Source organism: Panulirus ornatus, chromosome 45 (assembly GCF_036320965.1).
Source record: "Panulirus ornatus isolate Po-2019 chromosome 45, ASM3632096v1, whole genome shotgun sequence".
In the NCBI taxonomy this organism is placed as follows: Eukaryota; Metazoa; Arthropoda; class Malacostraca; order Decapoda; family Palinuridae; genus Panulirus; species Panulirus ornatus.
Window position 1 is genome coordinate 5,375,390 of NC_092268.1, and position 22,023 is coordinate 5,397,412.

A 22,023-nucleotide genomic window follows, 5' to 3' on the forward strand; every position below is an offset into this window, starting at 1 on the left:
TCTGACATTTACTTTGAAAGTTCTTCATTAGTGTGAATATCACAATTATGACATTACTTCATGTTAACTTTTTCAAAGTTACCCAACTGAGTCCAGCAACCAATCCCAAGGCTGTAAATGTCTTTGTATGGATTTATTACATTTGGAGTTACTTATCTCAATATACTCCAAAGATATCTTGAATAACTCCCTCTTCCCTCATCAGATAGTTTCTCACAAGTAATCATGCGTAGGTGACAATGACTGAACGGTAGCATAACTTGTTCTTTTGTGATTTTATTTTCCCCATTGCAATACAGCCTGTGACTCTACTGATGTATATGTTTTACTGGTGTATATGTCTGAAAATTACTTGCTTGAAACTTCTCTCTGTTCTCGTCTTATGACATCTTCACTCTATTCACTAGCTAATCAGATTAAAGACATGTAATGTTCTGATAAAGGACTCATTTCATAACTCAGTCCACTAAATTTCCAAATGAGTTTTGATTCTAGAACTAAATAGTCATGTTTATGTTCTTAGCTAAACCAAATTACCATACTTAAGACCATCTTTCTTTCAGACTGTAGTTTCAGCTGTTTTGTTTCTCTCAGGTGACAACATATACTGAAAGACAAAAAATTTATCATGAATATTTCAGTGACATTATTGTTGTGATATGTATATTCCGACATAAATACCTTTCTTCTTTAGTAAAAGTACACTCTATATACAAACCCATTTCCTTTGACACTATATGAAATGATATAGAGCTGGATTACCTATGCCAGGTATTCCATGGTATGTGGCCCCTAAGAACACTTCAAATTATAATATAATAAAGTCTCTCCAGTTTGTGACCATATCAAATCTTTTTTTTTTCTTTCTTTCATATCTAATCAGTACTTCCCACCTTAACAAGGTAGTGTTAGGAATGAATCACTGGCCTTAAGAGAAAAATCTTTGTCTTGCCCCTTTCTCGGTCATTTCTTTAGGAAATTAATAATACAAGGGGGAAGGATTTCCAGCTCTCCTGCCCCTACCCCTCTTAATTGCCCTCTACAACATGCAGGGGTAGCTGTCTTTTCTTTCCGCTTCTCCTACATGTACACTGCTGGTATTCTGTCCACAAACATTCAATTTCTCCTTGTCACAAATAGCAGTTGATAACCCTTAACTCATACAACTCATTCTTCACAACTCTAGATTTTCCTGTGGTGAGTGCTTTGCGCTAGCCCGGCCTTTTGGCATGGTAGGAGCAATAGACAGAAGTAGTAGGTAGCAATGTTAGACTGGAGCTTTAGGTCGAAGTAGTAGGTAGGAACATTAAACTGGAGCTTCAAGTAAAAGTTGTAGGTAGGAGCCTTAGCTGGGAGCATTAGGTAGAAGTAGTACATTGTAACATTAGGCGGGACTATGAGGTAGACACACTGCACTACTGTTGCCCTTTGCCAATGGCCTGTTAAGGTTAATAAACTAAAGGCTAAGAAGCAGGACTAGAGTTCAACAGTTTTGGAGACTTTTGTCATGGCTACCCCCATGAGGGAGTACCCAAAGGGAACAGGCATCATTGATATAGATAGACAGATGGTCTTGACCAAAAAAAGAAAATGCTTTCTTGCCAACCAGTGCCTCTCTGACGTTCAACTGAGAGGCAGTAGCCATAGATGCACCGAAAAGTTTGCACTGGAAAAGTTTGAACCAAAAATATCTCTTTTGCCCACTATTTCTAGTAATCCATGTCCCTAAACTGAAAGAGATAACTATGGCACCTGAACCTTCCTTCAGCTTTGCAACTGTTTCAACCGATGACTCAGGTTTTTCAAGACAACAGGGAATGATAACATCATTGTGGAGTGGATGATGACTGGCCAGTGGGTGGACTTGGACCAAGCCAGCAGGCTGCTAATGTCAAATAAGTAAGTGGTGAACAATGAGTTAAGAGGCACTTATATCACCAGACGGCAAGGGTTAAGAGTTTTTTAACCCTAAGCAATCCTACAGATTCTATCAAGGGACCTCCCTGACAGGAAAGTCTTTCATACATCAAAATTTGCATTTTCACATATGTTCCTGTACTATTTGAGAGCAAGAAAAATGGAAAGTATAAATATCCTAGAATAACATTAAGAAGCTCATCATGAGCTTTTCTTTAGCATATATTCCACAAACTACATCTCTGTCTGTTCAGATTAATCATATCCCAGCACTTTCACAATACTACTGCAGATCCTAGTAGTACCTGATCAACTGTTGGTACTCTGGTAGGTTGCCAGCCTCTGTGAAAGATGACTGATCTCCTGCTTCAGTGCAGCAATGGTCTGCTGGCTGGCTGCCTCACGCTCCTCATGTTCTTTATCATTTTCTTTCTGCTGAGCCTGCGGAAATTCTGGTGTTTGACAAATGTAGCATGTGGGATCTATACAAAGTCTCATAAGAATTACTTAAGCAGGTACATTAATCCTCTGGTTCCCAACATGGGATCATCTTAAAGGGTACATGAAACTTCATAAGAAAGTACGTGAGACACATTCTAAGAAGTAAAAGGTATATTACCTTTGGGCTATTTTGTGTAAGAAGAGCACTGCTTTGGCACATAAGATTTGCTCAAAGCTTCATTATTTTGCCAAGATTCATCAATAAAGAAATAAAAATTAACATTTCTTTTATCAAAAAAAATATGACTTGTCATTGAGAAGGGGGTATACCAACTGAAAAAGGCTTGGAACTACTGCATAAATCAATGAATATTTTCATTTGGTCATAAGAAAGTTAAAAGCATACCTGCCAAGAGAAGAAATTTGAATAATTCTTCTTCAGCTCACCCGACAGTTGATCAACCTTTTTATTTAGTGCATCTATGACAAGCTTATTCCTATAGTCTTCTTCCATAAATTCTTGTAATTTTGCCTGATCATCCTGCCATAGAAAAAAAAAATTTTGATTGACCTCTAATTTCTCAGTAAAGTTTTCTTTCCACTTCAAAATTACTATCTTTTTCAAGCTGTATAAAAACATTTTCATACTCACAGAATGAGATAAACAATTCAAAGTAAACTTAGCCATAAAAAGCCTATGATAAGTTGTTGTGCTATCAGTATTAAAGATAACAGTAGACTGTGTATGTTTCATCATGATTTTTACATATTGACTGAGTGATTATCATTTTGTCTTTCTGTTAAGGAAAGGAAGAAAATGATACTTTCATATATGAACAAACACACAGGTCTATGAGTGATAACATAACGAATGGTAGCATAGATGTATAAACCTTACTAAAACAAAACATTTCCATAAAAACATGCTGAAAGATGTTAAATATGTCAGAAAAACAAAGAACACTTTAATACATCATGGGGAGTGAGTGTACATGCCTTTAGTGATTACCATGATGAATAACTTATCTAGATGAGTATTTCAATGCATGTTACATAAAAAATAATGCAAAGACTGGAATATTAATAAACTACTAATATGATGAGTCTGACCTGTTCCAGGCCACCTGATCCACTATTCTGTTGCATCAGCTGCTCCACCCGTTGTTGGAGTGAGTTGATGGTCTCCAGCTGCTCCTTCTGCATAGCAATATATGTCTTATTTTCCAGGATAAGTATACAGTCCAATATGATTACACATATTGAGCATGTAAACACGCACACTTACACTCATTTTTGAATGAGGCGACAGCTGAGGGTAAAATTGCAAGGTATAGGGTTCCTGGTGTAAATGAAAACAGGGAACAGCTTAATGAGTTTTGTTCTTAAAAGATATTGGTGACAGGGAATCCTTAATTAGAAAAGGTACATGTATAAGTTTACAATGTTGAATGAGGCTGACATCAAGGGAAATTATTAGATTAATACGTAACTGATAGACATTTATAGAAAAGTTTGTTACGTGTGTACAATAACTGAAAAGTATATGGAACAATTGTAATCCAATGTTTAAAAGTTGCATTATTTAAACTTATCATAAGGTCTTACATACGAACAGCATATGACAAAGTACCTGAACAGTCAGTGATGCCTGCTCGGCATCTGCCATCTTTTGTGTCAGGTGGTTCAATCTGTTCTCCAGGGCTTTGATGGTTTGCTTCTGGGCTGCCTCCCTCTTCTGTAGTGCCACCACTGTTGCACCCCGCTCATACTGTGAAGTGTGGAGTATCAATCACTGTAAGCTGAGTACGCTATACATTATACTACTGTTCTGTATGCAGTACAGTACATAAATTAATATAAACTGTACATATTGTGGTACATATCATTACATGCTGTTTAGTGCATAGCACATACATACTGTGCAGTGCACAGAACCTATGTTACAGTAATCATTATGATATTCAGTGTACTGTGTATCATACACATATTACCTCATAATCTGTTGGGTAAAGCATGTTAATTCAGATTATTTAGTGAACTGCACATATGTTACCACATATGATACTATACAGAGCACAGTATATGGCAAAGTATCTCACAATATACAGTTTAGTATACATCACATGTATCATTATGTACTGTGAAATATATACTATTTGTTCTGGGTGCACTGAGGAGTGTGTGGAGGGAAAGATGAGCATCCAATAGAGAAAAGTTGGGTATGGATGAAGATATAGTAGTCTTGACATTGCTCTATGGAAGGATACGAGTACTGAACACATAATGCAAAAGCACAAAAGAGGGTGGATATGTTGGAAATGAAATGGCAAAGAACAGTATGTGGTGTGAAGCAGCTTGGTTGTCTGGGAAATGACAATGTAAGAGCGAATGTCGTGGTTAACACAACTGTGAGAGGGTGAGCACAGGAAGAGTGATTAGGAGTATGAATGTTTCAGAAATAGAGGGAGGAAGAGGGAAAAGTAGATCAAGAAAATGGAAGGATGGAATTAGGGAGGCTTTGGGTTATCAGGGCCTGAATATTCAAGAAAAAACATATGCAGGGAAAAAATGAGCTGGGGTGATTTGGTACGTAGGGCCAGGCAAGGGCTTAAGGCTGAACCAAGGTTCAAGGTACACCACAGAAAGAACTAACTGTGGGTTGTTGGTCATAGATGGCAGGCTTTCTCTGAATCATATATCACAAGTAGAGTGTAAGTGTGTGAAGATAAGGCTGTTGTTTGTTTGTTTCTTATGCTACCTCATTAAAGCAAAAGTAATTAGGAATTAGAAAAAAAAAATCTAGATATATGTGCATACCTAATTCAAATAATAACTTCTAAGTAGATTGTGTATGGTTTATCTGCACTACGTACCGGCATTTTCTGTTGGTCAGTCTCCTGCCTCTGGATCACATTATCCATCTCCCCCTTCAGTGAAATGATAGTCTGGTGGCTGACCTTCTCACGTTCCTCATGCTCCTTTTCTTTCAGCTGCAATTGGGCTTGCAGATGACTGTGATGTCTCTCATAGTCAAAGTATGGGATATACTGATGAGAATATTGGACTAGATTATCAATGAATATATACAGTGAAATTTAAGTGTCTTTTGAAATCTGACTCCTAGCTTACCTGATACCAAGAAACAGTTTCTTGGTTCTCTTTCAGTTTTTGTGACAGTTGATCGGCATTTTTCATGAGAGTAGAGATGGTTTTCTGATCCTTTTCAGCTTGCTCTGTCAGTTCTTCTATTCTTGCATGCTGCTGCTTCTACAAAATATTCAGTAATTAACATAAGAATAGTGGCAAACTTTAAGATTATGTCATTTTCTTACCCAATAAGATAATATGGACTATAAATATGTCACGGAAAATATCTATTTTTCCATGGAAATTTCTACAAATCATCCCTAAGTGTTCTGAGAATCTCACAAAAAACCTTCACACCATACATTATCTTCTGTGTAAAAGGTGACTTACATGTAAAGTTAGCATCTTGTTGTCTTGGTCGTTCAGATTCTGCATCATATGTTGTAATTTTGCATTGAGAGTTGCTATGGTGTGCTTGTTGACCTCATCCTGCTCTTGCAGTTCCTTAAGCCTTTCATCCTGATCCTGCCCCAAGTGAGACACATTGTGACGTCATGCTGATAAGACTTCTATCTGGTTTATAAATCATATTACAAGACTTGCATTACATAAAGATTTTGTATTTTCTCTCAGTTCATACGATAATTAATTTCATGGGTACATCAGACTGCATCAATCATAAACTAGCTGTGTATCTATCTATGTATCTCACTAGTTACCACTCCTGTATTATCTTCCAAAAAGGAGGAACAAAGGAAGAAGACAAGCAAGGACTTTTCCCTCTCAAGCTCAGTCATCTGTTCTTGAACTCCCTTGCACACACAGGAAATAACAAACATGTTTGAAAGAAAATGTAAAAGATTTATAATTATCATTATCAAGCTCCACAACTCCTTCTCCAGGAGGTCTCGCAACTCCAAGGCTGCACTACAATCAATAGCAGGGAAAGGACGGACTCCTTTGGGAGGAAAAGTTCTTTGATAAGGTTTTACTCTGAAGACACAACCTCACCAAAGGTGACTTTTCACTTGTAGCACAGATAAAAGCAGGAAAATCTAGCAACATCAATACAGTGGAAGGATGGAATGAAAAATCTTGAGTTCTCAAGGCATAAGCATGCAGGAGGGTGAAAGGCATGCATGGGATAGAATGAATTAGAGCAGTGTTGTATACAGGGGGCAACATGCTGTTAATGGACTGAACCAAGGCATACGTAGCAGCCAGTGGAAACCATGAAAAAATTTGTGAGGCCTGGTTGTGAATAAGGGTCTGCAGTTTAAGTTCATAACACAGGAGAGCCAGAGGATATATGTGAATTAATGAGATCTTTTCTTCATCTGTGCCTGGTGCTACCTAATTTACTAACATGGGAAACAGTGAAAAAATCTATATAAAGCTTGAGTTTGTTGACGTGGTTGCATAGAGGTCTTGTATCTCCATCCCTGTGTCGCTGTACTATGATGTGCTGTTTCATTCTGGAAGACATGCATAAATCTTACTTACAGGGCTGCTAACCCCTTTCTCCTCAGCTTCTCGCAGCTTCTCTGACAACACAGCAATGGTATTCTTGTTGATCTCATCTTCTTCCTTCAATGTAGCTATTTTCTTCTCCAGTTTTTCCTGTATAAGAGAAGTCATTGTACTGAAACCTTCATTTATCCCACATCTACTTCCAAGTTCAAGAATGGTGCAAAAGTATTTCAAATTTGATATGCTACCCAATAATTCATCTTGAACCTTTTATAGTAACCTTGCTATTCTCTTCCACAACATTCATGAATAATATCAAATGTTTAATTTTTATCTGCATTAATATCTGGCTCCATTTAGCAGAGATTCTTTAATTTCACTACATTTTCAGAGGTATCTCTGAAAATCCCCACTTTTAGATTCATACGCATTTAAAGTTTCTTAACCAAAATTCTTTCTCCTTATGTTCTACTTCTTCATTATATTATGGAAATGTGTCTCAGTATCTTCAATGTCAGTCATCGTACATCAAAGTGAGCAAAGTTCACACATCTAAGAGTTAGCAAACATTTTTACTCTTACAACACACACACCAGAATATGTAGAACAATTCACATTCACACTGATATATTTTGAAGTAATCTATATCTTTGTTACAATCTTTGTATTCAACACTTTGATGTAGAGCCAGATCATGTATCTTTTTTTTAAATATCTTACACTATTTACAGGAAGTAAAGCTCCTATAAAATTCTATCAATTTCTATCACATTAGAGTTTTCTATATTTTTCCTGGATATTTTCAAATTTCTGTAAGCCTAGCCACTGCTATCCCATGGCTCAAGCCATCATGTGCTTTGCTTATACAGCATTCATGAGGAAACAAAGTAATTAATGTAGACATGGGAGAAATCATCATGGCAGCATCCACCTATAAAGGCAGTCAGACAGAAGTGAGAATATGGTGGTGATACAAACTATGTTCTTAGGTTTAAATATTGGGTACCATCATACAAGTTAATATTCTATTTCACTACACATATGTGAGAAAATAAATAAGACATGTGGACATACTGTTACTTCAGCCCAACTATTATTATCAAACATTGAAATATATACAAGTACATCCTGCCACCCCAAAGAATTACAAACTTTGTAAGCATTATCTATTCTTTCCTTACCTGACTACTGATTGCTGTCTGGCCAGTTTCATTTAACATGTACGTCAAATGTTCCACCTCATTCATCAATGAAGCAATTTTGGAGGCAGCCGAGTTCTCTTCTTCATCATCATCAGTTTCAGATGAGGCCTCCTGCTAAGGTAAATTGCTTGATACACTACTAGCAAACCTTGAAATCAATGAAAGAAATTTGAACTCTGCATCATTTCTCCTTCCGATAAAGTGCAACTATTTATTTTCCCCTTGAGAGTGAAAATGTCTATGAGATAAGCTCATAAAAATGAATGTAGAGGAAAATGCATCTCATTGGTGCTAGCAATTCATATATGAACTGAGTACTGTGTAAGGGAGACTTACTTGACTCTGGAGAAGTTTTTCTTCGTTTGTTTTCAGTTCCAGTGAAAGATGTTCAATCTCCTTGGTGAGTTTCTCAATAGTCTCCTTGTGAAAAGCATCCTGCTCCAGCAGTTCAACCTCTCTATTCAGTTTTTCAGCCTGTGTATGAACTACACTTTATAACCATTTTTGCAATGAAGATGGGTTTTTTTCAATCTCTCTTCCAAACACTTGAAGACTGACCTAATACAGATGGTATTATGTAGTACTCTCAGTGCCATCAATTAGTTATGACCTTCACCTACCATCACTTTCACAATGGTCTCAACAAATGATATTTTTTTTGTCACATATTGACAGAGTCCTTTGAACAAATAAGAGAATTTACTTGGGAACTTGTTAAAAAACATTTCATTCCCCAAATGAGATATATCTGAGATGAGGACTCATCTCCAATGGACCACTAAATAACATAAGGGACCAGAGGATGCTTTTTCAAATGACTTAGTGTCCATACAGCAACCTGTCTAGGCTTGCACTCTTTGTCCAACTTTGTTCCACCATACATGAAAAGATCTAAGTTAAACATGAAAAGATTGAAGTTTGAGAAAGCTTCATACTTTGTACTTTACAAGTTTTATCTTAATGACAGTACTTACAACAAAGAAATGCATGTACACTGTCCAGCATTCCATGATATAAAGACTCATACTAATCTCTTTTTTTACAAAAGACTGGAGCTTTTAAGACTATTACTAATTACCATTTGCTTAGCTTTCATGCAAAACATTAAGGCACACAAACCACCAGCTGGGAAACACTGATTTAAAGTTCGTTTAGTGATTAGTTTGTAAGCTTGTACCGTGAGTTTCATCCCTGCTTAGGACTGCATCAGTTTCCAAAAAATCATTATCCTCATATGGTCATCATCATCACTATCAACTTCTGACTATAATGAATCAGTGATGTTGGCCTATATATTTACCTCTGATAACGATTACTCAAATACATATAGATATGCACCAACCTATGGTTGAGACACCTACACCATCTAGAGATTAACTCTGTTCATTTTCATCTTCCTTTGGCACTGACCAGTATAATTATTTTATTCTGATGCTTATTGTTATAACCTTACATTGGTAGCTCTATTTACACTGAAATCTGCCTTGTGGTCCTGATCATTACAACCAACATGATAGGGTACCAACAAATTATGACCACTGCTCTCTTGCTAGTGTTGATCACCTTAACCAATATCCTATGGTGACAGTCAGTAATGAACGCTGCCCTATAGTGCCTATATCCACAAGTCATCACATAGCTTTGACCACTGATGACCATAACCTTAAATGCTGGTTACTATAACCACTGACGTGTAGTGTTCCTGTGAAAGAACACCATTATTCAGAGATATAGCTTATAACCTACCAGCTGATTTTGGTACTCCTCGTTTTGTACAGAGAGCACCTGGATTTGTTGTTGTGAGTCAACTGAATCCGCAAGTTGTTGCTGCTGACAGTCAAGGTGATGACCCAGCTCCCTCAACTGCTCCTCCATCTGACCCTGCCAATGTACATCATTTTTATTATTCACTAGACTCCTGTACATCTCTCTATCATGTTTATGTACAATACTCTTTTGTGGCACTCACATGATGTGATACTTCCCAAAGACTTGTTGAACAAGGCTGAAATTGTAAAAGACCCATATTTGTGATCCTGCAAGACAAAAAGTAAAATTTTCTGGGTGATGCTTGCTTGTGCTTTTTACATGGGCTGTTGTCTTTACTGTCTTACAACTTGGACTTATGAATATTGTGTATATTTACTACTTATTACTTATTCCAATCACCTATATTTGTGATATCACAAAAGCTCTTCTTTACAGCTTTTCTAACAAGATTCTTGTTTCAAACCTGCTATGAACTCTTTTGGCCTTGCTTCTTTAGAACTGCTCACTACCAACACTGTAAATCCTTTGTTCCTTTCTACAGAGATAATCTATCTATTGAAGGAGTTTACCCCTTTTTCCTGCCTAATCTTAATTATTTACCAGCCTCCTATGTAATGTTGTGTCTATGCTTTCAGGGAGCTGAGATAAACATAATCCACACAATCATCTTTGTTGTCTAAAGTGGAGTTCACTTACTCTTAGAAGTCTTCAACGCTCAGTACACATACCTTTCTTTCCATAACTCCACACTGTTTCTCATCTAGGGAACTGCTTCTTTTGAAGTAATCATCCATTTGCTTTCTCACTATCTCTCCCAAAGTTTTACATTACACTTATCAGAAAGACTGGTCTGTAGTTCAGTGCAACTTACTAGTCTCCTTCCTTGAAGATATGTATGATATTTGCCATCTTCCATTCCTTTGGTACTTTACATTTCTCCAGCAAGTTCTTGAACAACATATCAAGTGACTTGTTATGCGTATCTGCACACTTCTTTAGCACATACAGAGAAAGTTCATGTGGACCCTAAGTGTTATTAATGCTCTTTTGTATCCCATTTGTCTTTTCTCGCCATTTCTGTATTTATAAGAAACCCTTCCCATTCCATATCAATGGTGCTGGGAATATAGAATCATCCATCATGAATACACTTTCGAGCCAGCCATTTAGATCCTTACATATCAGCAAACAGTAAATGACTCACCTCCCAAGCCCCCAGAAGACTACAGACCTCACCTTCTTCCCAATGCTCTTGCATTCATTTCCCTCATCACCCAATCCGTAAACAGAATAAACAGCCCGGGTGATATCACACCCCATGCAGTAGATGGAGATCCCGGACTCTTTCTATGGGACTCCTGCAACTTCAAAGCTGCATTCTGATCAAGAGCAAGAAAATGATGGATTCCTCCAAGTCATCTACACCATCAAAAGCAAATATAACAAATCTACAGTTTACTCAATATAGAGCACTCAGAACAATCACGAGCTGCCCAGCAACCACACATATTCAACAGTGCACAATGAAACAAGAACACTTTACAATCCCATCTCAATATGCTTGGCACTCAGATCTTTATAAAACCAACAGATCCCCCCCATCCAAATCGGTTTATATTCAACCACCTACCCCAAAATAGAAATAAAAAGTTTATCCTTGTTTTATATTTCAACTAATGCTCACAGATATCTCCCTCCTCTTCCAAAATGCAACACTAACAAAAATGCACTGCAACTCTACAAGCACTAAACTACCTCCATAATCCAATATCAAACTTCTCTACCAAACATACATCCATCTGAAACTACACTCTTCAGGCATGTACAAGTTCCACTTTCTCATTATCTTCTGGACGCCTGCATGGTGGAAATGGCTAGCTCTCTGAGTGCTGCAGGAACATGCACAAGGGAAAGTAATATATTGTATATTATATGCAGACACACATTTATGTCCACTGACATCCATACATCATAATGCAGTGGTAAAATTGCAATGAAACCTTAAAGATTCTGAGGAACTGAGTACACTTCCAGTACCTAGGTACAAGTTGAACTTAAGTTATTATTCTGTCTCACCTTTTCATGCTCCACACGGCTCAGCTGATTCTGAAGTTTCGCAATTTCCTCTTCTTTGAAATCCAGTTCCTCCTCTTGCCTCATCTGGGTAACAGAGGCTGATTAGGTATGAAAATGGTGAATATTGTTGAGAGGGTAGGAGAGGATATTGAAATGGTTTGGACATATGGAGAGAATGAGTGAAGAAAGATTGACAAAGAGGATATATGTGTCACAGGTGGAGGGAACAAGGAGAAGCAGGAGACCAAATTGAAATTGGAAGGATGGAGGGAAAAGGTTTTGAGTAATCGGGGCCTGAACATGCAAGAGGGCAAGAGATGTACATGCAAAAGGGTGAGAGATGTGCAAGAAATATAGTGAACTGGATTGATGTGGTACACCAGGGTTGACGTGCTGTCAATGGACTGAACCAGGGCATGTGAAACATCTGAGGGGCTTGGATGTGAATAGAGAGTTGCGGTTTTGGTGCATTACACATGACAGTTAGAGACTGACTGTGAATGAATGTGGCCTTTTTTCTCTATTTTCCTGGCACTACCCAGCTGACAGAGGGGTGGCAATGCTGTTTCCTGTGGGGCAGGTAGTGCTAGGAATGGATGAAGGCAAGCAAGTATGAATAAGTAGTACATGCATATATATGTATATGTCTGTATGTTTATGTATGTAAATGTGTATATGTAGATATGTATATGTACATGTGAATGTGCATGTATGTATATAAATATGTGTGTATATGAGTGGATGGGTCATATCATTCATAAATTTATAATATTCCACTGTAAAAGGAAGTTTAAAGTTTTGAAGTAGTACAAAAGAAACTTCAGAAAGTGACATCGTGTTTTTTGCTAGGTTTTCGCTGCTGTCCCACCTTGAGTTCTGTTAGGTCTTCTACTTGGCTCTTAAGGCTGGTCCTGCCCCTTGATGACCTCAAGCTCCAAGTTCTGCGCCGCGGCTCTACAGCCTGTGTGGGTACCAAACATTAATGCTAGTGCCTTTTTTGTAATTTCTTTTTTCTTTCATACTATTCGCCATTTCCCGCATCAGCGAGGTAGCGTTAAAAACAGAGGACTGGGCCTTTGAGGGAATATCCTCACCTGGCCCCCTTCTCTGTTCCTTCTTTTGGAGAAAAAAAAAAAAAAATACACCATTTACAACACATACAGTAGAAGGTTGATATATCACTAACCTCCTTGTTCATCTTCATAAAATGAATTTTAGAAACATTAAAAAATCTACGAACATACTCAAACACTACCTGCAGTATTTACCATGAATGTATATAATGTATATCAAGGACAGAATTTGGATCTTTCATCTCTCTGCCTACTGCCATTTTGTAAGAATGCATTTTTCAGGTGGATGATATCTAATTCACCTCAATGAAATAATTAGAACTTTCTCATTTGGCATGTAGTTATGATTTTCAGCAATCATTACCTACTAATATCAATAGATAAGTTTACTAATATAAAAAAGATACCCTTAATTCTACAACTCTGCGAGTGGGGGAGTCTGGCGGTGATAAGGATCCATCTGATACTCTGGCATCTTCCTGCGAAGGCTTTACTGTGGAGGAAACTAATGGTGCAGCAGCCTCAATGGAAGGCAACTCCACCTGTGGCGGGTCAACATCTGGAGAATCTGTAGAGGGTGAGCTCATGGCTTGTGATATCTGTGTTGCTTCTATTTGCGGTGGGGCGCTCTCGTGTACCCTGCGTTGATGGCTGCTATTTTCCCTCATACTCCTGCGTACTTTCGGCATACCAAACTGTAAATGAATCATATTTATCATTTTGATACAACAACTATATCATTATTATTCTACAGCATTATAATGCTGTTCATAATATAATACATACATATGTGTAATTGTATCAACTTTCTTGGCAAAATTTTGGCCCTTGAAAATTGTTGGCTAGACATGTAAACAGCAGTTTACACTGTTATGAAAAAATAACTAACTTTACCCTTTAAACAACACAGTATTTCAATGCAGAACAAATCTCCATACAAGCAATCATTAATAAACAAACTGAGTAAAGACAAGTAACTTTAACACACTGGACATGGGTTGAAAATGTTTTACAAAAGGGTAAGGTTAGGGGTATTGCAGAGTGCGTGTTCACCTGACCCACCTCAGTGAACTAGAACTCAAGTGAAGGTGAAAGACAGATAGATAGACAGATTATGTACAGTATTACATGTACCATACTGTTCTTCTTTGAGCCAGAGTCCTTCAGATACCGATGAACACTGTGATGGCCATATCGCTTGGCCACATCCTTGGGCAGACGACCATTCTTATCCTTACACATAGTGTTGACACCAGCCTGCACGAACCACCTCACCAATCCTTGGTCACCACTGAAGGCAGCATGGTGGAGAGGTGTGGCCTTCCCATGGTCACGAGCCTCTAGGTTACAGCCATAGCTCTTCAGTACTTCCAGGGACCCCTGCTGGCCTCGGGCAGCTGCCCTGTGTGATGCTCTTCGTCCTAGTAAGGTCAATGGAAGTTAATGGAAGACATTCACAGTAAATGTGTAACATACAAGGGGGTTTCATGAAAGATGCATCCTAGTCTCAGATGTAGCCACAGCTGCCCATATACATTTTGAATGCATACATGCTGAAGAAGCTCCATAGGAGAGGTTTCTGGGGCAGGAAAGTCCAACCTTTTCCCACTACTAACTATACACAGCCTTAAAGCCGTGGGAGTTAACATGAGGGGAAATAGGGTACCATAATTAAAACTGCATGGGCTATTAACCCTTTCTTTGCAAATCATCCATATCTTCATAGGTAATTTCAAGATAAGTCATTTTAACTACTAAATGCCAGGACTTTATCTATAACTTAAATATCATCCCTAGGGATAAGGAAGAAAGAGTATTATCCATGTATTTCCTGCTTCTCATTGAAGGTGATGAATGGGTAGGAGCAGCAGCTGGAAATCTTCCCCAATGGTAAAATTATATTTTTCTTAAAATAAGGAACCATGATTTTTCCTCTAAGGCATGGTCATCCATTCCTAACACTATTTCCCTAAGGTTGGAAACAGAGTACAAGTTTGAAAGAATTAAAATTTTTTAACACTACTGCAGGTCCTTTTTTATGGGATTCCTGTAGCTTTCAGGCTGCATCTCAGTAGCGGCAGGGAAGTGCTGGATTCCTTTGAAGCAAGAAGTTCCTCAGTGAGACTGTACTTCCTTTCATCCGATGAAGATGCTACAACCCGGACTCACCATACGTAAGTTATCACTCATGGGAGTGCAGTCTCAATGAAGAACTTACTCCAAAGGAGTCCAAAAGTATTATGCTACCTCACCTTTATGGTCCAGAGCCTCCCCATGAGCACCGGCTGTAAACAGCTGCCTGAGGACCTCTGTATGACCTGCCTCAGCTGCTAGATGTACTGCTGTCCCGCCTGTGGAGACAAGCACTCTTATGGTATATAACAAGACACTACAGAGTCATATCCACTCACATCTCTGCTCCCCTAAACCATATATCTAGTACAATATATTCCATATATAATTGTTCATAATCATGGAACCCCAGTAATCCTTGTTTCTGAGGCTTATGCAGTCTTAGGGTTGTGCTTGTTTTATAGAAAAATTATAAAGAACAAACAAAAAAATTATTGTCAATCGTACAGTTCTTTCACTATAATTCTACCCTTAACAGATGTCTCTATATTCATGCACTATGGAAAAACTACTCATGAAACTGTTCATAGCAAACACAGAATCAACTTTTACCTAAGAATTTTAAACATTATACAAAATCTCGAACTAGACAATATTGAAGAACACAATTAATCAGAGGATGCATACTGATATGTAGGGTCAATGTTTGTGGTCATGGTGGTTTGTATTCAATCATATGGATTCATTTACAGTGAATTTAGATTTCTGAAAGTTCAAACAGAATCATTACTTACCAGGGAGCATGTGAGAGGCTGGAAGGTAATATATATGAATGGATATATAGTTGTTGGATCTGTTAAGAGTCTATACAGTGGCAAAGAGCAAGAAAGAATGACTACTGTGTTGACACGTGTTGTATTGCCCTGGATGGGTGTACGTAGGACAAGGCTGACTCCATCATGTATAGGGCAAATACGAAATGAAGTTTTATTTACCATTGTCATCACCACTTGTACTTTTTTTGTTGTAGTCAGCTTTCCAGTAAAGGAGGAGCTGCACAATCTCACAGAGACCCTCAGCGGCAGCATGCTGCAGAGCCGTGCGACCTTCATCCACTTCATCCACCGGGGCACCTCTCTGCAGTGCTGCCTCCACCCCAGCTGTGTCTCCAGCCAGAGCACTCGGCACCTAGTGAGGAGCATGTGTCAATCTTTGCCTTCCACCTTAAATAGTACACACTCGAGGTGAATCATGTGTTAGTGGTGTGTACCCAGCCCAGGTACTACCTGAGGTTAATCATGTATTATTAATACCACCTTAAATTATATTGCTGCAAAAACCCTTCAGCAACCATAGATGAAGGAGCAAAGCATTGGAAGCCAATGCAGTCAAGATGGGACATTATCCCTACACTACCACACTCTCAAGAGAGACACAACACTATAGAATTATGCCATGGATCATCTGACAAAATACTCACAAACAATTTTTCAATCAAAATATTTCACCTTCACCACAAATCTTTCATGGGTACCAAATATGACAGTAAAATAACTTGTGACTGTTGTAAAAGAAGGGGACTACAGAGGACAGTTTCACAAATCAACTTTGTTCTGCCATTCACAACTCATTCTGATGCATCTACCTCCCATTTTCTGAATGCAACACACTTCAGATACACATGTAGAGGCTTCCCTAAATACCATCTACTCTCAATCTAACTTACTCTCACCCTGAGCCACTCTTTGCTCACTCAGTTTTGTTCTCTCTGAACATAAATCTCTTTTTCAGAGTGCAGGGCAAATGAACATCATTGCAGTTGCAACATGGGTATGATATGCTGAACTGGGGTTAGTAGCATTGTAAGGATGGGTGATGAACCAAATGCAGAAGGGAGGGTGTGACTCATGTATGTCTGGGAAGTGTGGTTTCAGATGGATGTATGTTTGGTGCTGTGATGTTTGAATCAGGAGCACAATTGTTTGGTGATTTTGAGGTCATTTCTGTGTGTATTTGTTCTGTCATGTTATGGGGAGGATCTGTGAGTATATGTTGCAGAAACAGGTGGCAGAGATGGGATATTCATTTCTAGCTTATTGCATCTTCCTATAGTCTCTCCTAAAGATGTAATACACAAAAGTGCACTTGGGACTTATCATGCTTCATTTTTCCTTGTGGTTACAAGCAAATACTTAGATCATGTGTATTGCTATGATTTATATGCATATGTGCACCACTGTGATGTACATATATATATATATATATATATATATATATATATATATATATATATATATATATATATATATTACTTTTTTATCTTTTATTACATTGTGTTGCTGTCTCCCGTGTTAGCAAGGTAGCACAAGGAAACAGACGAAAGAATGGCCCAACCCACCCACATACACATGTATATATATATATATATATATATATATATATATACACAAATATAATGAATGGATGAAGGAGATGAATAAAGACCTAACCAGCTTACCACTGAGGGATGGTCGTCACTCATTTCTTCAAATATGATGTTGTGGGGGGCTTGAAAATGTTGTGGAGTCCCTCTCCCTTGCAAAGACCACCTCACTCAGCAGCCTAAACACAGTATGATTATCTCCCTGGAGAAACCTGCCACACCTAGAGGTTTGACTTGCAATAAGGTCTCCTCGGCAGAGGCTACCTTGCCAAGCAGGCCAACATAAAGTATGGTCTCCTCCCTGGCAGAGGCTGCCTCACCTGGCAGACTGACACACGACGTTGTGTCCTCCCTGGTGGAGGCTGCCTTACTGGGTTGACGGACACACTGTATGATCTTCCCTCTGATGAGGGCTGCTTCAACTGGTGGACTGACACACAGTATGGTCTCCTCCCTTGCAAGTCAGCACACTGTATGTTCTCCCGTTTATTTTACTTTGTCCAATCGCCACCTTGCAGGATACATTCCTGTTTGGAATCATACAAACATTTTTGTATAGGTATATACTGGATCATATCATGAAAAATAAATGTTTTGCTTACCACACATATGTGACATATTGAAAATATAAACTCTTGCTCAAAGAAACACATCCACAAACACACAGCAGGACACATGAGGCCATAAAAGAATACAACAGCAATGAGACTATCATACTATCATACAAGAGTGGGAAGTGAGGATATGTCATAGGGTTCCTGGATGAAGTATCTCCTAGAGATCATAGTTCACTGTAGGTTTTGGAATGAGATGAATCCTCATGGTCAGGATCAAAAAGTTTGCTGGACTGAACTTCTGGCCCACTACCAAGTGCACCCCTTGTTCCCTTCCACTAAGGTAATTTTCTATACATCAAAGGAATTTTCCACTTATTCTTACATGATGATCTAGGTTCTTTACCATTTTGCTGTGTAGTACAGTGTCAAATGCTTCATGACAGGCAAAATATAAGCAGTCCAATGAGCTCTCTTGTCAAAATCAGAGTTCAGTCTCTTACATATGTCTATAAGGTATGTTCACATAGGACCTTTCCTGAATATGTATTGTCTTTTGCTTAGGCAGTCTCTTATGAATGTAGTCATCTAAATGCTTTCTGGTTATCTTTTCTAGTGTTTTAATGGCTTCATTCATCAGGCAAACTGGTCCGTAGTTCATCACAACTTCGTGGCCTCCTTCCTCAATGACAGGTATAACATTTGCCCTCATCTTCTCCCCTAGCACTTTACCTTCCTCCAGAGACATCTAGAAGATCTTATAAGATTTGTCCTGAACACACATGGAGGAATGTCATAAGGACCATGAGCTATATATGAGCTATATATGAGTTAAGTCCCCCCATCCCTGGGGATAGGGGAGAAAGAATACTTTCCACGTATTCCCTGCGTGTCGTAGAAGGCAACTAAAAGGGGAGGGAGTGGGCGGCTGGAAATCCTCCCCCTCTCGTTTTTTTTTTTTCCTAATTTTCCAAAAGAAGGAACAGAGAAGGGGGCCAGGTGAGGATATTCCCTCAAAGGCCCAGTCCTCTGTTCTTAACCCTACCTCGCTTACGCAGGAAATGGTGAATAGTATGAAAGAAAGAAAGATAATTTTTTTCAAGGACCTCTAAACCATTCCATCTCACTGGTATTAGAGTAATAGAGTTTTCTACTGTCAAAACCTTTGAACCTGTCACTCAGCTTTAAATCATCCCTTGCAACACTTTCCTCTAAAACCCTAAGCTTGATAAGCTGCTCCTGAACTGATAATTTACTCCTAATGAATTTTTGGAAAAGCTTCGGATTATCTCCTGCCTTGTTGACAATATGGTCTTCATATTCTTTCCCCCTCATTCTTGCCCCACCCATATGAGATGGACGAACAGCTGGGTTGACTGTGGGCCGACTGCCGTAACCAGAAGGATTCGAACCTATGCGCTCGACCCTGGGCGACCCGTTACACCAGGGGAGTCCACATCTCCCTATTCTAAGCTATAACTAGCCATTGTCATACTCCCTCGCTCTAGATTTCAAAGAATCTTCGACAAATACTGACACTCGCATGTTGACAACTGATCTCTGCTTCCTAATTCATATTCCAATAGAAATTATCCAGTTCTGTGTAGGCTCCATGATCGAATCTCCTTATAAAATGTGGCTTCATCTTTGTTCTATCTAAGTTCTTTTACACCACATATTCAAACTCAAGCATATGTAGTTTATGTGATATTCTTCATTTGCAAAATTCTATATAGTGAGGATAAGATTTATAGAAGTAATGATGGTGAATCACTTCCCCTGATTCCAGTCTAAGTGACATGCTGATACGGGAAAATTTCATGTATTCTTTATATTCTTAAAATTTGTATACCAGTGAGAATCTAAATTCAACCAGTCTTTCTCTATACACCTGTAATTACTCTTTATACTTTTAATTACACACTAATGGTGTTGTCAACATAAAAGTATAGGGCTCCTTTGGTAGATATGTATGTATGTATATATATATATATATATATATATATATATATATATATATATATATATATATATATATATATATATATGTGTGTGTGTGTGTGTGTGTGTGTGTGTCCCCGTCTCCACGAATTTTCAAATCAATTATCTTTTTTCCTTTGCCTCCCTTGCATAAAGCTCACTTTCAGCACACTCAGTAAACACACAAAGGTTAATACATGTAACTAGACTGTAAACATATTTCTTCTCCATTTCAGATATATTCATTCGGAAACTTGACCATATAAATTCCACTCCCCAAACATGGATTTCAATGAGAGACGCCATCAAGTTGAATTCATCATTCCCACCTCAATTGACACGGTGGTGAACGTATGTCACAAACGTCTTTTATCAACGTATTTTCCGTTTGTCTTTTCAATATATCCTCTCGTTTAGTCTTCCTCTGTTAACCCCGGCACAATTTAATGGACATAGTCAGTCAATAAAGAAGTCTTACTGTAAGGCCATTTCTTCGTCTGTTCCTGACGCTACCTCACACATGCAGAAAACGGCGATGTATATCTATGTTTGTCTAATTACTTATTTGTACCATGCGGGGAGGAATTGCACACTAGTGGGGACCCATTTCTTCAACTCTACTCCAATTATACTTCAAACTTTTATATGTTTTCCACATTTACTACCAGCTACATTGGCTCATTCCATTCCCCAAAACCCCTTTACTATTTAGTATTTTTTTTATATCTGTTTCTGTCTAGTCTCTTCTTTTATTTCCTGCTATGGTCTCTTGTTGTTCTTTCCACTGTACCTTTCCAAGAACTGTTCAAGACTGACTTTTTTTTTTTCTAAATTGATTTGAAAATTCAAGCCTCTCTCTCTCTCTCTCACACATCCTCACACCAAGGTTGACATATTTAAGGCTTCTACTTTTTCCCTGTACATCAGCAGCTCTCTAGATCCTTGGACCGTCTTCCTTCGCCCTTCTCTGGACCTTCTCTATTAGCTCTTTTGTGCTTCCAATGTACTTCACTTGGGTCGCCATGGCCACCCACCAGCCATCAATTTTCTGCCACATCTTTGCAACATATTAGTTGAAAAAATATATAGACGCAAGCTATATTACGAATACCACAAACCCAATGAACGTTGCCAAAAACCGGTCGTTTCAGAATTTCACTGAATTGTCTCCCGCTTTTAATTTAGCTTTTACGTTCACGATTATACAGAGCACAATGAAGAACTAGACACCTTATTCAAAGCTGCCATAAGTTCATTCATCTACAAACACTTTCTGCCATTAACAGTGACAACCACTCGTCACCATAACGACCCAATTGGTATTAGAATCTGTCTGCAAATATCTTTAGTTCTTTCAATGAGTTCTGCTGCCACTCACCACACACACACAAGGCACTGGGAGGTCAAGTCAACTGGGCAAACAAGGTCAAAAATGACCTTGAGAACCAGTACACTAATACCATATTACACTCTGAGGTTCACTGTGAATATAGAAACATACAATGACACTGGCAGTTAATCTTTATGACACTAGTGTGGCTAATTAGAACAGGTTTTACCTCGCACGTTAATGACACACACACACACTAACCCACGCCATCCATACTCACCACAGGGACATGGAGCTCATGTTCTACAAGATAAGATAAGGAGGGGCTTTGTGGAAGGCGTACACTGATAACAGAACCAGTGGTATTATCTTATAACTTCCTCTAGTGATGTATCAAGCACAATTATCCCTTACGCATACTAGATAACTTTTAATACGGCCTCTAAGTATGAGATATAGCCTTAAATACTCATCTTTACCTACATGAGTCTGATTTTGGTCACATTTTTAACGTATACATTCACGTTTCTCATAATTCATCAAATACTCACTCATACGCTGTCTATTGCCCAGCCTAACACATTAACATAATTCTTCCCTTTTAACCAATCAAAACTGCCATGGCGGC

The 22,023-nt window shown here is 38.4% G+C and overlaps 1 protein-coding gene across 7 annotated transcripts; it reads right to left on the reverse strand.

The window, feature by feature from the left end:
* Positions 1-564: 564 nt before the first annotated feature.
* LOC139762856 (uncharacterized) lies at positions 565-21,684 on the reverse strand. 7 transcript variants are annotated; one of them, XM_071688075.1, is made up of 20 exons: positions 21,625-21,684; positions 17,607-18,058; positions 16,105-16,297; positions 15,289-15,387; positions 14,171-14,457; positions 13,444-13,731; positions 12,832-12,924; positions 11,964-12,047; positions 9,864-9,998; positions 8,454-8,591; positions 8,097-8,231; positions 6,949-7,065; positions 5,836-5,970; positions 5,488-5,625; positions 5,232-5,348; positions 3,989-4,126; positions 3,469-3,555; positions 2,765-2,899; positions 2,223-2,358; positions 565-607 (listed from the first exon to the last, which is right to left on the reverse strand). In XM_071688075.1, the coding sequence occupies exons 2-19, from the start codon at positions 17,628-17,630 to the stop codon at positions 2,227-2,229; spliced, it is 2,475 nt and encodes an 824-aa protein (XP_071544176.1). In that variant the 5' UTR covers positions 17,631-18,058; positions 21,625-21,684; the 3' UTR covers positions 565-607; positions 2,223-2,226. The 7 variants fall into 7 exon arrangements, with proteins under 7 accessions (XP_071544176.1, XP_071544180.1, XP_071544175.1 ...); XM_071688079.1 differs by having other exon boundaries at positions 13,579-13,731; positions 21,625-21,677; XM_071688074.1 differs by having other exon boundaries at positions 5,232-5,381; positions 21,625-21,677.
* Positions 21,685-22,023: the final 339 nt, after the last annotated feature.

Bases quoted from the DNA above. Each gene is read 5' to 3' on its own strand.
- LOC139762856 (XM_071688072.1), bottom strand. From the start codon at position 17,630: ATGAGTGACGACCATCCCTCAGTG. The intron at 12,925-13,443 runs GTATCTTTTTTA...GTACCCACACAG, and splicing joins GCAGAGTTGTAGAATTAAGG to GCTGTAGAGCCGCGGCGCAG. The intron at 3,556-3,988 runs GTACTTTGTCAT...ATTGCTATGCAG, and splicing joins AGGCATCACTGACTGTTCAG to AAGGAGCAGCTGGAGACCAT.